At 43.7% G+C, this 13,912-nt stretch overlaps 1 protein-coding gene across 4 annotated transcripts in view; it reads right to left on the reverse strand.

The window, feature by feature from the left end:
• GRK3 (G protein-coupled receptor kinase 3) overlaps positions 1-13,912 on the reverse strand; it is a 131,342-nt gene that overhangs the window by 31,334 nt on the left and 86,096 nt on the right. For all 4 annotated transcript variants that reach the window (XM_080979202.1, XM_080979201.1, XM_080979200.1 and 1 more), the window contains exon 10: positions 9,390-9,468. In XM_080979202.1, the coding sequence (XP_080835328.1) occupies positions 9,390-9,468 (79 nt within the window). The remainder of the gene's footprint in view (positions 1-9,389; positions 9,469-13,912) is intronic.

Consider the following 13,912-nt stretch of genomic DNA (forward strand, 5'->3'; position numbering starts at 1 on the left):
ACGGATGTTGGTGATCTGACACTAACTAAAAGCGAAACAAAAGAAGCGCCATGGTCAGATCATTTCCTGGTGCAACTGGACTTCTCTGCAACCCTTCCCCTCTGCAGGGAGGTGGGACCGATTCGGATGGTCCGCCCCTGCCACTTAATGGATCCAATTGGCTTCCAGAGAGTGATAGGAGATGTTTTATTCCAAGATGATGGCCTTTCAGCTGATTCCCTGGTGGCCCGCTGGAATGCAGAGTTAACCAGGGCTATTGACTGTCTGGCTCTGAAGTGCCCTCTCTGATTGCATGGAGCCCGGACAGCCCCGTGGTTTTCCCTGGAGCTGAGGGCGATGAAACAATCGTTGAGATGGGGCTTCCGGGTTAGCGCCATCGGCGAATGGCGGAGTTCCTCCGACCGGAGGAACTGGCTCTGTGGAAACTGGGTCTTCCCGCCGCGGTGAAGGTGGGGACCCGCTAGAAATCCCAGGTGGAGGAAGCCTGGGAACGTGGGGTTCGGCAGGGCACCAGGAGCGCCCCCCCTATGCACCGGGAACCCCATTTTGGGGCTCCGGAGTGAAGTGGGGTGAGTGGCGCGGTGCTGCGAGCTGATTGCTACTTTCACAGAGTGAAGCCGCACAGCCATTGCCGGAGAGCGCTGACTTTTTCCTGTGGACAATTGGATTTAAAACAAGTACCCGTGAGTAGAAACGGAAAATTGGATAAGAAATATTTTAATTTGGCACCGAAGCGGGAAGGTTCAAAACAGGAAGTCCGCCTTCCGCTTTTTGTACATAGACTGAAGCAAAAACCCTGTAAGCTAAAGCCTGGAAAGTCATTAAAAAAGTTTAAATTTCCTTCATTTATAATTACTGAAACCCCCTTGGAAGCAGGAGAAAAAGGGGGGGGGGACTTTGTTTAACGCCTGCAGGAGAGGGAGTGAAGAAAGATAAGTTTCCACTGTCTATAACCTGGGAACGGGGTGTCAGAGACAGAAATTCTTGGAGAGGTTCATTAACTGTGAATGGAATACTTTGTAAGATAGCTAAAGAAGAGAAATAAATTGATTCCAATGTTGCCTTCTGCATTCTAAAGAAACAAAATATCTGAAAAACGAAAGTAATTTTCCTTTGTTGGACTTGCCTTAAAAAAAAAGGATACAAATAGATATTGTCTCCTCTAGAGGGAGCTTGCTAAATTGTTGCTGCAGTCTACTTGAGGACTCTACAGCTGTCAGATTAAGATCGTGGGACCAGGCCTTTTTGACCTTGACTGAATATGAACTGGGAGGAAGTTTTGGTGCTTGCTTTATGCAAGACAAGTGCCTTGCTGGAACAGATGCATGAGAAGATGGATTTGATGAATGAGAAAATGGATTTGATGACTGTTGTGGCAAACAGGGAATATTGATACAGAAACTATTCAGGGACCAACTCAGGAACCTGTACTGATTGGGCAAGTGCAGAAGATAATGGAGGAGGTTGCGATTGCACCTCAAATAATACAAATGGAGAGACCCGAGGCCCTACAGGAGCATAAGCCGCTCTCTTGGAAGATTGAAGTTGGAGTCGGCCAGGGGGAGTCTGGAGCTGAGAAGATTCTTAACTTTGGAGAGACCTCGAAATATGTTTTTAAATATTTTTTGGACTACATTGATGACTGTGGGGAGTGGGACTGTGGGGAATGGGCTGGTTGGATGAAGGGAGACGAAGATAATTTTGGGTTGGAATCCCCCAGAGACCTACTCCCCAACGAGAAAGGAAAGAAACTAAGAAAGAGACCAACAAAAGACAAGGAAAAGTGCAAGTATAAACAAGAAGAAGAAGATCTGAAGAAGGGACATGGAAGAGACTTAAGGGCCTCGGACATTAGATTACCAGGTTGATGGACTAGATGGAATGGACAGTAAGGACTGACACGACCCGAGACCAGGAAGAAGAGACGTTGGGTGAAGATTGGAAGAAAATTTATAAAGAATTTTTTTTCCCCTAGGGAATTAGCCTAAAATTAATGAACATTAGGGGAAATGTTGGAATGAAACTATATGACTCTAGTAGAAAAGATATCAGGAGTTATGTATAATCGAGTATTAAGTGTTAAGCTCTAAAGTATTTTTTGGTAAGATAAGGTTAAATAACTTAAGGTAATTTGAATAACAGAATATGGGGAAAGGATGGAAAGGATCTGTTGAGTTAATTCATAGGTAAATTGTTAAGATAAATTATTTAGTAAAAATTGAGAAAGATGGAAAGAATTTGCTGAAATAATCAATTAAACTAGAATACAAAAAGGGAGGTGTGAGGAGGTCAATGAAACAAGCAAATGGAAGTTAAAGATATGTAATATGGGATTTGTGTTTTTTTTTCCCTTCTTTTTTTTAATCTTGTGTTTATAAGATATTTATTAAGGTTTTTTTTTAGAATATTATAATAGAAATGAAAAAGAAAAAAGAGAAATACAAAATAAAAACAGTTAAAAACACACATATTTTCAGTTTCTTATTTTCCTTTAGCTTGTTTCCCGGACCTCCTCATACCTCCCTTTTTTGTATTCCACTTCGATTTATTGGTTAAGCAAATCCTTTCCATTAGATTTTAACCCATTTATACCCCTTTTTTCATATTCTCTTAAAGCATTACAGCTAGAAACCGCTTAATTACTATCCAACATCATTCTATCATTCATTAATTTTACAATATTTCTGTAAATAGTCTTTAAATTTCTTCCAATCTTCTTCCACCGACTCTTCACCCTGGTCTCGGATTCTGCCAGTCATTTCTGCCAATTCCATATAGTCCATCACCTTCATCTGCCATTCTTCCAAAGTGGGTAGATCTTGTGTCTTCCAATACTTTGCAATTAGTATTCTTGCTGCTGTTGTAGCATACATAAAAAAAGTTCTGTCCTTCTTTAGCACCAATTGGCCGACAATGCCCAGAAGAAAGGCCTCTGGTTTCTTCGGGAAGGTATATTTAAATACCTTTTTCAGTTCATTATATATCATTTCCCAGAAAGCCTTAATCCTTGGGCACGTCCACCAAAGGTGAAAGAATGTACCTTCAGTTTCTTTACATTTCCAGCATTTATTATCGGGCATGTGATAGATTTTTGCAAGCTTGACTGGGGTCATGTACCACCTGTATATCATTTTCATAATATTCTCTCTTAGGGCATTACATGCCGTAAACTTCATACCTGTGGTCCATAACTGTTCCCAGTTAGCAAACATAATATTATGTCCAACATCTTGTGCCCATTTAATCATAGCAGATTTCACCGTTTCATCCTGAGTATTCCATTTCAACAGCAAGTTATACATTCTTGACAAGTTCTTAGTTTTGGGTTCTAACAGTTCTGTTTCTAATTTTGATTTTTCCACCTGGAAGCCAATTTTCTTATCCAAATTATATGCCTCCATGATCTGATAATAATGAAGCCAATCTCTCACTTTGTTTTTTAGTTTCTCGAAACTCTGCAATTTCAATTTATCTCCTTCTTGTTCCAAGATTTCCCAATATTTCGGCCATTTGGCCTCCATATTGAGCCTTTTCAGAGCTTTCGCTTCCATCGGTGACAACCACCTTGGGGTTTTATTTTCCAATAAATCCTTGTATCTTATCCAAACATTAAACAGTGCTTTTCTGACAATATGATTTTTAAATGCTTTGTGTGCTTTGACCTTATCATACCATAAATATGCATGCCATCCAAATACGTTTTAATCTTTTTGCTGTATTGTTGCATTGGTTTTTATGTCTTGTTTTTTTTCTCTTGTTTCCCCCCCCCCCCTATGTATTGTAGTGTTGTTTTTAATTTTTTTCTTTCTTTTCTGCAATTTTGAAATTATTAATAAATATTATTTTTAAAAAAAAATATCGTTGAGATGGCTAGAGCGCCGGTGGCGGAAAACTCATTCTGAATCAGGCCGGACAAGGGCTAGAGCTCAACGTCCAGCCTACCAAGTGTCAATGGAGACAGCGAAGAGGGCCTTCTTCACCGCCTCTATTGCATCTGCAGAAAACAGCAGCAGGAGATTCTTTCAGGTGGTTCGCAATCTATCGGAACCACCTGCATCACTGGGGCCTGGTAGGGACCCCAAGATCTCCTGCAATGCTTTTGCAAAGTTTTTTGCAGATAAAGTCACTCAGATTCAGAAGGAGGTAGACTCCACCGTGGGAGCAGGGCCAGGGCAGGGGAGTGCTAGAGTCCTGTCTAGTCTTGTTACATGGGATCAATTCTAATCTGTTACCTCCAAGGATGTGGACAGGCTGCTTGGCAAGTGAAACCGACTACCTGTCTCCTTGATCCTTGCCCATCTTGGCTGATAAAAGTGCGCTGGGAAGGGCTGGGCGATGGGCTCTGCGGGGTGGTGAATGCTTCCCTCTGTGAGGGAGCCTTCCCAGACCCGCTGAAAGAGGCGGTCATTAAACCGCTTCTTAAAAAACATATTTAGACTCGGCCAATATGGCCAACTATCGCCCAGTCTCAAATCTTCCATTCTTGGGCAAGGTGATTGAGCGGATGGTTGCTGAACAACTCCAAGCACGCCTGGAGGATGCGGACCATTTGGATCTCTTTCCAATCGGGATTCAGGCCTCACCATGGGACTGAAACTGCCTTGGTCGTGCTGGTTGATGATCTAGGATAGGGACAAAGGTGAGAGCTGTTTCCTAGTTCTGCTGGATCTCTCAGCGGCCTTTGACACCATCGACCATAACATCCTTCTGGACCGTCTAGAGAGGCTGGGAGTGGGGCACTGTTATACGGTGGTTCCGCTCCTTTCTGCTGGGCCGTGTCCAGAAAGTGGTGTTGGGGGATGAGTGTTCAGACCTCTGGGCTCTCACTTGTGGGGTGCCTCAGGGTTCTGTCCTCTCCCCCATGCTTTTTAAAATCTATATGAAGCCGCAGGGAGAGATCATCAGGGGGTTTGGGTTGGGTGTTCGTCAGTATGCAGATGACACCCAGCTCTACCTCTCTTTCAAATCAGAACCAGTGAAAGCGGTGAAGGTCGTGTGTGAGTGCCTGGAGGCGGTTGGATGGATGGCGGCTTACAGATTGAGGTTGAATTCTGACAAGACAGAAGTACTATTTTTGGGGGACGGGGGCAGGCGGGTGTGGGGGATTCCCTGGTCCTGAATGGGGTAACTGTGCCGCTGAAGGACCAGGTGTGCAGCCTGGGAGTCATTTTGGACTCACAGCTGTCCATGGAGGTGCAGGTTAATTCTGTGTCCAGGGCAGCTGTCTACCAGCTCCACCTGGCACGCAGGCTAAGACCCTACCTGCCCACAGACTGTTAATTAATCCCATTGCTGTTGTTTGTAACCACATTTTTGCACCATTGCAGCCCCAGGAAACAGTGAATGCATGATTTTTTTGGTGCAGGCTGTAGCCATGGACATGCGATGTGATCTGATGGTGAATTTGGGGTGACCCAATGTAAAAATCCTGAGGTTCCATGGACTTTACCTCCCCCCTCCCAGGCAGCCTCCACTAGTGTCCCTTATCTCTCTCCCGATCCCACCAATCAGCTGCTTCCTCTCCCTCTTGTTTGCCTTAGTGTCTTTTAGGGTGGAGCAGTTTTTTGCTCCTCCTTTTCTTCTAATTTCTCTTCTCATTTATTTAGCCTTCCTGTCTCCTCTCCTTGCAAGTTTGCTGTCTTTACCTCCCCCCTCCCAGGCAGCCTCCTTTCTTGCTAGCGTCCCTTATCTCACTTCTGATCGCTTGCTATCAGTGGCTTTGTTTCAACACCCACTTCCCTCTTTCAAAAAAAAGAGCATGATCTGCTTTTTGCCCCTGGGCAATTCAGCTCCAGGGACCACAAATTTGCTCCATAAGATGCACAGACATTTTGCTTTATTTTTTAGGAAGAAAAAAGTGTGTCTTATGGAGCCAAAAATATGGTATATTCCTCTTGGCATTCCAAAGGTCATCAAAGTGGTTCACAAAACAATTTAAAAATGGAACACAACAGAGCGAAGGGACCACACCAGCCTCCCAAGAAAGAGAACTTCATCCTAGCAAAAGCCACTTAAGAGAATGCATGACTGAGGAGAGAAATCTAAAAATTTCAAGCAATGATTCAGTGTTGGTGGAGAACCCAAAGGGAGCAACCTTGGGATGCTCTGAAGGACCATCCCCAAACTGTGCTGAAGACCCGCTTGATATACATCAAGATCAGGCAGGATTCCTTCCAGGTAGACAAATGAACGAGAATATAAGAAATATTCTGAATGTAATTGAATACCTAGAGGTTAAAAATGAAAAGAAAGCAGCAGTGATGTTTATGGATGCTGAAAAAGCTTTTGACAACGTATCTTGGAATTTTATGATAAAATTACTTGAAGAAATTAATTGTGGATCCAATTTTTTTAAAGGCATGCAAGCAATATATTCAGAACAAAAAGCCAAATTAATTGTAAATCAGGTGATAACAGAAGACTGTAAGATACAAAAAGGAACTAAACAAGGTTGTCCACTATCACCGCTATTGTTCATTCTGGTCCTGGAAGTACTTAGAATCATAGAATCATAGAATCATAGAGTTGGAAGAGACCACAAGGGCCATCGAGTCCAACCCCCTGCCAAGCAGGAAACACCATCAGAGCACTCCTGACATATGGTTGTCAAGCCTCTGCTTAAAGACCTCCAAAGAAGGAGACTCCACCACACTCCTTGGCAGCAAATTCCACTGTCGAACAGCTCTTACTGTCAGGAAGTTCTTCCTAATGTTTAGGTGGAATCTTCTTTCTTGTAGTTTGGATCCATTGCTCTGTGTCCGCTTCTCTGGAGCAACAGAAAACAACCTTTCTCCCTCCTCTATGTGACATCCTTTTATATATTTGAACATGGTTATCATATCACCCCTTAACCTCCTCTTATCCAGGCTAAACATGCCCAGCTCCCTTAGCCATTCCTCATAAGGCAGGCCTTTGACCATTTTGGTTGCCCTTATATTACCAGAAATATAAGAAGATCACTGGGATAAAAACAGGGAAAAGTGAGTTTAAATTAAAAACATATGCTGATGATTTAGTGATTACAGTGGAAGATCCAAAAAACTCTCTACTCAGAGTTATAGAAAAGATTCATAAATTTGGGGAAGTGGAAGGATTTAAATTAAATAGAAATAAAACTAAGTTATTAGTTAAGAATTTGAAAGAAGAAGAGCTGGAGCAAAGTATTGAGATAGAAGTCCATATCTAGGGATATGGTTAACATCAAAAAATATAAATATCTATAAAGACAACTATGAAAAAGTGCGGCTTGAGATAAAAAGAAATAAGGAGTAGAATGAACCTTTCCCGACTAGGAAAAATTGCAGCGGTAAAAATGAATGTTTTGCCAAAAATGCTCTTTCTTTTCCAGACAGTCCCAGTAATGGTGAAAGATGACTCCCTCAAAAAATGACAGAAGGAAATTTCCAAGTTTATTGCGGGGGGGCAAAAGCCCAAGGATAAAGCATAAGATACTTACAGATATAAAAGAAAGAGGCTGTTATGTACTGAGTTGAATAGGATCCAAACTGCAGCAGTCTGATTGGTCCTAGAACAATAGGATCCAAAATGCAGCAGTCTGATTGGTCCTAGAACAATAGGATTCAGAATGCAGCAGTCTGATTGGTCCTAGAACAATGCAGCAGTATGATTGGTTGGCAGGAACCACCCAATCCTGCTCCAGATAGAAGTGAATCCACAACCTGATTGGCTTACAGTAGAATTCCGGAATTAGCCAATCATGTGCAGCCCATTGTGTAAATAATGTATATAAAGCAGATACTGTGAGGGGACATTCATTCATTCCTCCTCACCACTATGAGCTGAATACAGAGCATGAAATCACTTTGCGACTCTGAGTATATTTCAGAGGCAGTTTTGGTATGGATTAGGGACTGGATAAAACTGGAAAAGGAAGAAGCATTGGACTTAGAAGGTCACGATAACAGATTTGGATGGCATGCATACTTATGGTATGGGAAAGGAAAAGTACATAAAGGATTCTATAATCATATAATTAGGAAATCATTAATGAGGGTGTGGGAGAGATATAAAGATTTAATAGAACAAAAGACACCTTGGTGGCTCTCACCAATTGAAGCTTTGCTGCTCAAGCCACTTGGAAAGAAAGGGAAGTGGCTTACATATAGTGATTTACTGAAAGAACAAGAAGGAAAATGGAAACTAAAAGAGTATGAGGAAATAAAAGATCATTTTCAGAGTTGGCTACACTTTAGGCAATTACATAAAATGTATAAAGAAGATAACAAGAAAGGATTTAGTTATACTACTTCTAGATTTCAAAAGGAAGTCATAGAAGGGAAAATGAAGTTGCTGAAGGATGCATATAGTATTCTGCTAGAATGGGAAACAAAAGATGAAGATGGGCACAAGAATTAGGGCATAATATACAATTTGAAGACTGGGAAAAATTGTGGAAAACAGATTTAAAATTTACAGACTGTTCTCTTTTGAAAGAAAATTATATGCAAATGATGTACATGATGTATCACACCAGTACAGATAGCAAAAATGTATAAAACTGGGTCAAATATATGTTGGAAATGTAAAGAAAAGAAAGGTACCTTTTACCATATGTGGTGGGAATGCAGAGAAATTAATTTTTGGGGGGAAATGATATACAACGAGTTGAAGAAAATGTTTAAAATGACATTTGTAAAAAAACCAGAAGCATTTTTGTTAGGGATTGTTAGACAAGACCTGCCAAGAAAAATAAAGAATTTTTTTATGTATGCAATGACGGCGGCAAGAGTCTTGAGAGCACAAGGATGGACGAATGAGGAAACCCCAACAAAAGAACAGTGGCAAGAGAAATTAATGAACTATGCAGAACTGGCGAAACTGACATGTAAATTGCGAGATAAAGACAACTGTGACTTTAAAGAAGAATGGGAACCTTTTACAGTCTATTTAAAAAGACAACAAAATGAACTGGACTCCTTGGCAGGTTTTGAATAAACATACACAAATTTATTGGGTTAATATGGAGGGTAGATAATATAAGGATGTATAGAATTTTATAATATGCAGAGAACAATATGAGATGAGAAATCAGAGAGAGGAGCTGAGGGAAGTCCTGGGGGGGAGGGAGGGGGGTTTGTTGGGGAGGTGGGAGGGAGAAAAATGGGAGGGGAAAAAACAATGAAGATGATTTGTATTGTTGATTTGTTATGTTGAATTTGTTAATAATTTTGTTTTAAAAAAGAACACTGCAATGGCCTTGCTGGATCTGACCCTGTTTCCAACATTGGCAAGCAGAGCGGGGAGGTGAAAGCCCATGACTGTCCTCCATTTGCAAATGGAGGGACTGGCCTCCATTTGCAAAGCTCAGAACTTGGCATAGCAATCTGTGCATATTCCCACCCCAAGATCTCCCACTTGATCTTCCTTACCGTTCATCAGGTCCAGAATGAAGCACAGCTTGTCAGGGGTGTGGAAGGCGTAAGTCATGCACACAATGAAAGGGCAGTCCTGGGGCGGGAGAGAAAGCAAAGGGTTTCTGTCAAGCAAGATACTGCCTTCCTGGCCCCTCCTGGATCCAGCAGGTAGGCACAAGGCACAAGTTTATGGTTTGCTTTTGGTACTAAGAAGCACCAAACCTTTGCAAGACCAAACAGCCTCTGAAAGAGTTGGATGCTGTGCTGCCGTGTCCTGATTCTTGCCTAGAAGCATCCTTAGTTCACAGAACCATAGAACTGTAGAGTTGGGAGAGACCCTGAGGGTCATCTAGTCCAAACTCCTGCATTACAGGAACCACAGCTAAAGCATCTAGGACAGCTGGCCATCCAACCTGTTTAAAAACCTCTAAGGAAAGGGAGTCCACCACCTTCTCAGTCTGTTCCACTGTCAAATGGCTCTTACCCACAGTAAGTTATTCCTGAAGTTCAGTTGGAATCTTCTTTCTAGTCATTTTAATCCCTTGGTTTGCTTCCTGCCCTCTGGAGCAGCAGAAAACAAGCTTGCTCCATCTTCCATATGACAACCCTTTAGATATTTGAAGATCAAGACCTCCCAGTCTTCTCCTCTCCAGGCCAACTTCCCCCTAAATTCAAGGGGGAAGAAGAGCTGGCCAGACCTGGGACCTGCCACCAACTGACATCCTCCAGTCCTAGTCCCAGCCCCCTGATCATCCTACATGTGTCCCCAAGTTTGCCGCATAACTGCTTTGAAAAGGAGGTGGAGGCCAAAGGGCTGAGACCCCACCCTTTACAGGCAAGCCATACTTTGACCATCACCTCTAGGCAGGCCAGGTTGCAGCCTCATGGGAACCAGCTGCTGACTCCCAGTAGATGCCTGCTCATCGTGGCTGTCTGCTGTGGGGAGACCGCGTCGTGATTCCCCAAAGACTCCGTCAACGCGTCCTGGAGGCTCTGCACACTGGCCACCCGGGAATTGTCAAAATGAAGGCGTTGGCTCGGTGTTAGGTCTGGCGCCCTAACATGGACGATGCCATTACTGCCTGGGTTTCCGCCTGTCAAGCGTGCCAAGAATCGAGGCCTGCGCCACCGGCAGCTAAGGGACACACCCGGGAGACGCCCAAGACACCCTGGTCGAGGGTGCACATCGATCTGGCCTGATGACAGGTCAGTCTTCTCCAACCTGGTGCCCTCCAGCTTCCATAATCCCTGGTCGTTGGCCATGCTGGCTGCTGGGGATGCTTGCTGGGAACTGGAATCCAAAATCAACTGGTGGGTACCAGGCTGGTAAAAGACGCCACAGGAGACACAGATGCCTGCACTGAGGGAGGACAACCAGGCATTTGAGAGGGAGCAGGTAGCGGGGCTTGGTGGCTCTTACAAGGACAACCAGGCATTTGAGAGGGAGCAGGTAGTGGGGCTTGGTGGCTCTTGCAAGGCTCCTGGGCAGCTTCTGGACAACTATATCCCAGCAAGGAAATCCAAGTTCACAAGATTTTTAGAATTATTAGCTGGCTCTCAACAAACTCTCAGTCTTTGTTTTTCCCCATGGAACGACAAGACCAGCAGTGGAATATGAGAAGCTTGGCTCAGACCCATGACCTACTGTCCATTTAGTTTTCAGATCTACAGTCCACCTCAGAAAGCCTGGCTTATGGATTCTTAGAATCACAGAATTGTAGAGTTGGAAGGGACCTGACGGTCATCTAGACCAACCCCCTGCAACGCAGGAATCTCAACTGCAGGTTTGCATCATAACACACACCTTAGTCCACTGTTTCACACAGTAACTAACCAGCAACTGGTGTTCAGAGATAGCTGGAGGTTCCACTTAGTCATCACTGTTATTAGACTTTTCCACCATGAATTGGTCTAACAATCCCCTCCCCTTTTTAAAATTCCTCTAAGCTGGCAGCCATCATGACATCTTTTGGCAGTGAGTCTCATCAATCAATTATACATTCAGCCTCCTTCACAGGATCACTGTGAGGATAAAATTATGTGAAGCGAAATAGAGATGCCCACCCTGGTGCCTAGGGATAAGAGGGGACAGAAATATAAATGAAGCATAAAGTAAAAGTCTCCACACATTCCCTCAACTTCCCACTACAAATGTAGGTAGCAAGTCTGAAGTTTCTCTGAAGGGGCTTGTGTACTCCTATATAAGATCATAACTCTCCTGAAACTCAATGGATCCCTTACAGGAAGGACTCAGTGGCAGAGAACATCAGAAGAGCTTGGCTGTTGGATCGGTCCAATGGCCCATGTAGACCAGCATCTTGATCTCATAGTGGCCGATCAGATGCCCTAATAGGAAGCCCGCAAGCAGGACCCAAACACAAGGGCACCCTCCCCTCCTGTGGTTCCCATCATTTGATATCAGAAGCATTACTGCTTCAGTCAGTGGAGGCCCAGCATGGCCACCATGGCTACTAGCCACTGATATCCTCCTCCTCCTCCATGAATGTATCTAATGCTCTTTCAAAGCCATCCAAGTTGGTGGCCACCTCTGCCTCCTGTGGGAGTGAGTGGGAGTGAGTTGCAATGGTGCAAAAATGTGGTTACAAAGCACGGATCCGCATGGATCCTCAGAATTTTTACATTGGGTCAGCCCAAATTCACCATCAGATCACAAAGCATGTCCATGGCTACAGCCTGCACCAAAAAAACCAAGCACCCACTGTTTCGTGGGGCTGCAATGGCGCAAAAACTTGGTTACAAAGCACGGATCCCCATGGATTCTCAGGATTTTTGCATTGGGCTACCCCAAACTCACTGTCATATCACATGTCTGTGGCCACAGCATGAACCACAAAAATCATACATCCACTGTTTTGTTCAGAATAGTTTTTTTATTGTTTTCCTCCTCTAAAAACTAGGTACGTCTTATGGTCAGGTGCGTCTTATGGAGCAAAAATACAGTACATTCTATCAAGCAGTGGCAAAGCAGCTTTGGCAACCATACAAGAGTGTGCTCTCACATAAAATGGTCAAAGGCTGCCTCTTGCCACCAGGAAGCTGCCCTCATAGTTCTTAAGGAGGGTGACAAAGCAAATGATGGACTCTCACCACATGGACACTTAGAGCCTTGCTACAGGGCGCACACACCTCTGGCTGAAGTGCTCTTTTTTCCTTTTCTTTTTTGCCTGCAAAAGCTCAAAGGACAGTCGGGCCATTTCAGTCCTTAGGCCATCTGGAGGAAACCAGGCCCTGGGGATCCCAGTAAGGTCCACTCCTTCCCTTGGGATGCTATTTGCTTTGCCATATTCAACCCCCACATGATGGCATTCTTCATCCACTGTCAGAGCCAGCATGCCTCTCGCTGTATACCAGTTGCAAAGAACCACCAGTGGGGAGGCTGCTGCTGCTGCTGCACTTGTGTCCCACTTGCAGGCTTCCCAGAAGAAGTATCTGGCTGGCCTCTGCAAGAACAGGATGCAGGATCTCGTATTTTGCACAATTTGTATATGGTGTTTGTTTGATAATGTGTGGTTTGCTATGCCTAATAACGGATTGACTTTAAAAAAAAAACACAGGATGCTTGACTAGATGGGCCCCCTTTGGCCTGATCCAACTACAGGGCTCTTCTTACGTTCTTATTCACTATCCTAGTTTCATTTTCCAGCAGACTCATTTTTATAGATCAGGAAATCGTGAATTCATTTGGAACAGTCACTGAGAACAAAAAAATAATAATCAACTTCTCTGCCAGCATCCCCAGTAACTATGGCAATCAGAGCTACTTTTGGCTTGACGTAACAAGGTTATTTTTCTCTGAAGATGCTGCCACTTTGATGTGTGTTTCCTAATCAGCCCAGAAAGGAGAATTTGGAGTTGTGTGCTGTGTGTGCACTTGACATGTGTATCTTTTTAGCTTTGTTATGTGACAGGAGAAACACTGGGTCACAACCACAGGAAAGGACGGAGCTGATGTAAAACAAGAAATTCGCCTCTTCAAATGCTGGTAAGCCAACTGGATCCTGAAGATAAATGGAAAGATCTCTATCCGCTGTTGCATATCATGGCTGTAGAGTCATTCAGTGTATAAAGTCCTTTATTATAGCACCGAGGGGTTGAAGAAGAGTCCTGCTGGATCAAAGCAACCGGATCATAATGTCATAAAACTTCAAAGTTGGAAGGGACAGCAAGGGTCATCGAGACGAACTCCATGCAATGCAGAAATCACAGCTAAAGAATCTTACAGGAGGACATCCAACATTTGTTTAAAAATCTCCAAAGAAGGAGAGTCCACCAACTTCCAAGAGAATCGGTTCCACTGTCAAAACGGCTCTTACCATCAGAACGTTCTTCCTAATGCTCAGTCGGAATCTCCTCTCTTCTAATTTGAATCCATTGGTTCAAGTCCTACCTCCTGGAGCAGCAGAAAACAAGCCTGCTCCGTCTTCCATGTGATAGTCCTCCAGGTATTTCAGATGCCTCCACGAAGCCCACAAGCAAGGTCAGAAAGCAACTCCCTCGCCACTGGTGTGCAGAAACAC

Source organism: Podarcis pityusensis (assembly GCF_964106645.2).
Source record: "Podarcis pityusensis genome assembly, chromosome: 13".
NCBI classification, from domain to species: Eukaryota; Metazoa; Chordata; class Lepidosauria; order Squamata; family Lacertidae; genus Podarcis; species Podarcis pityusensis.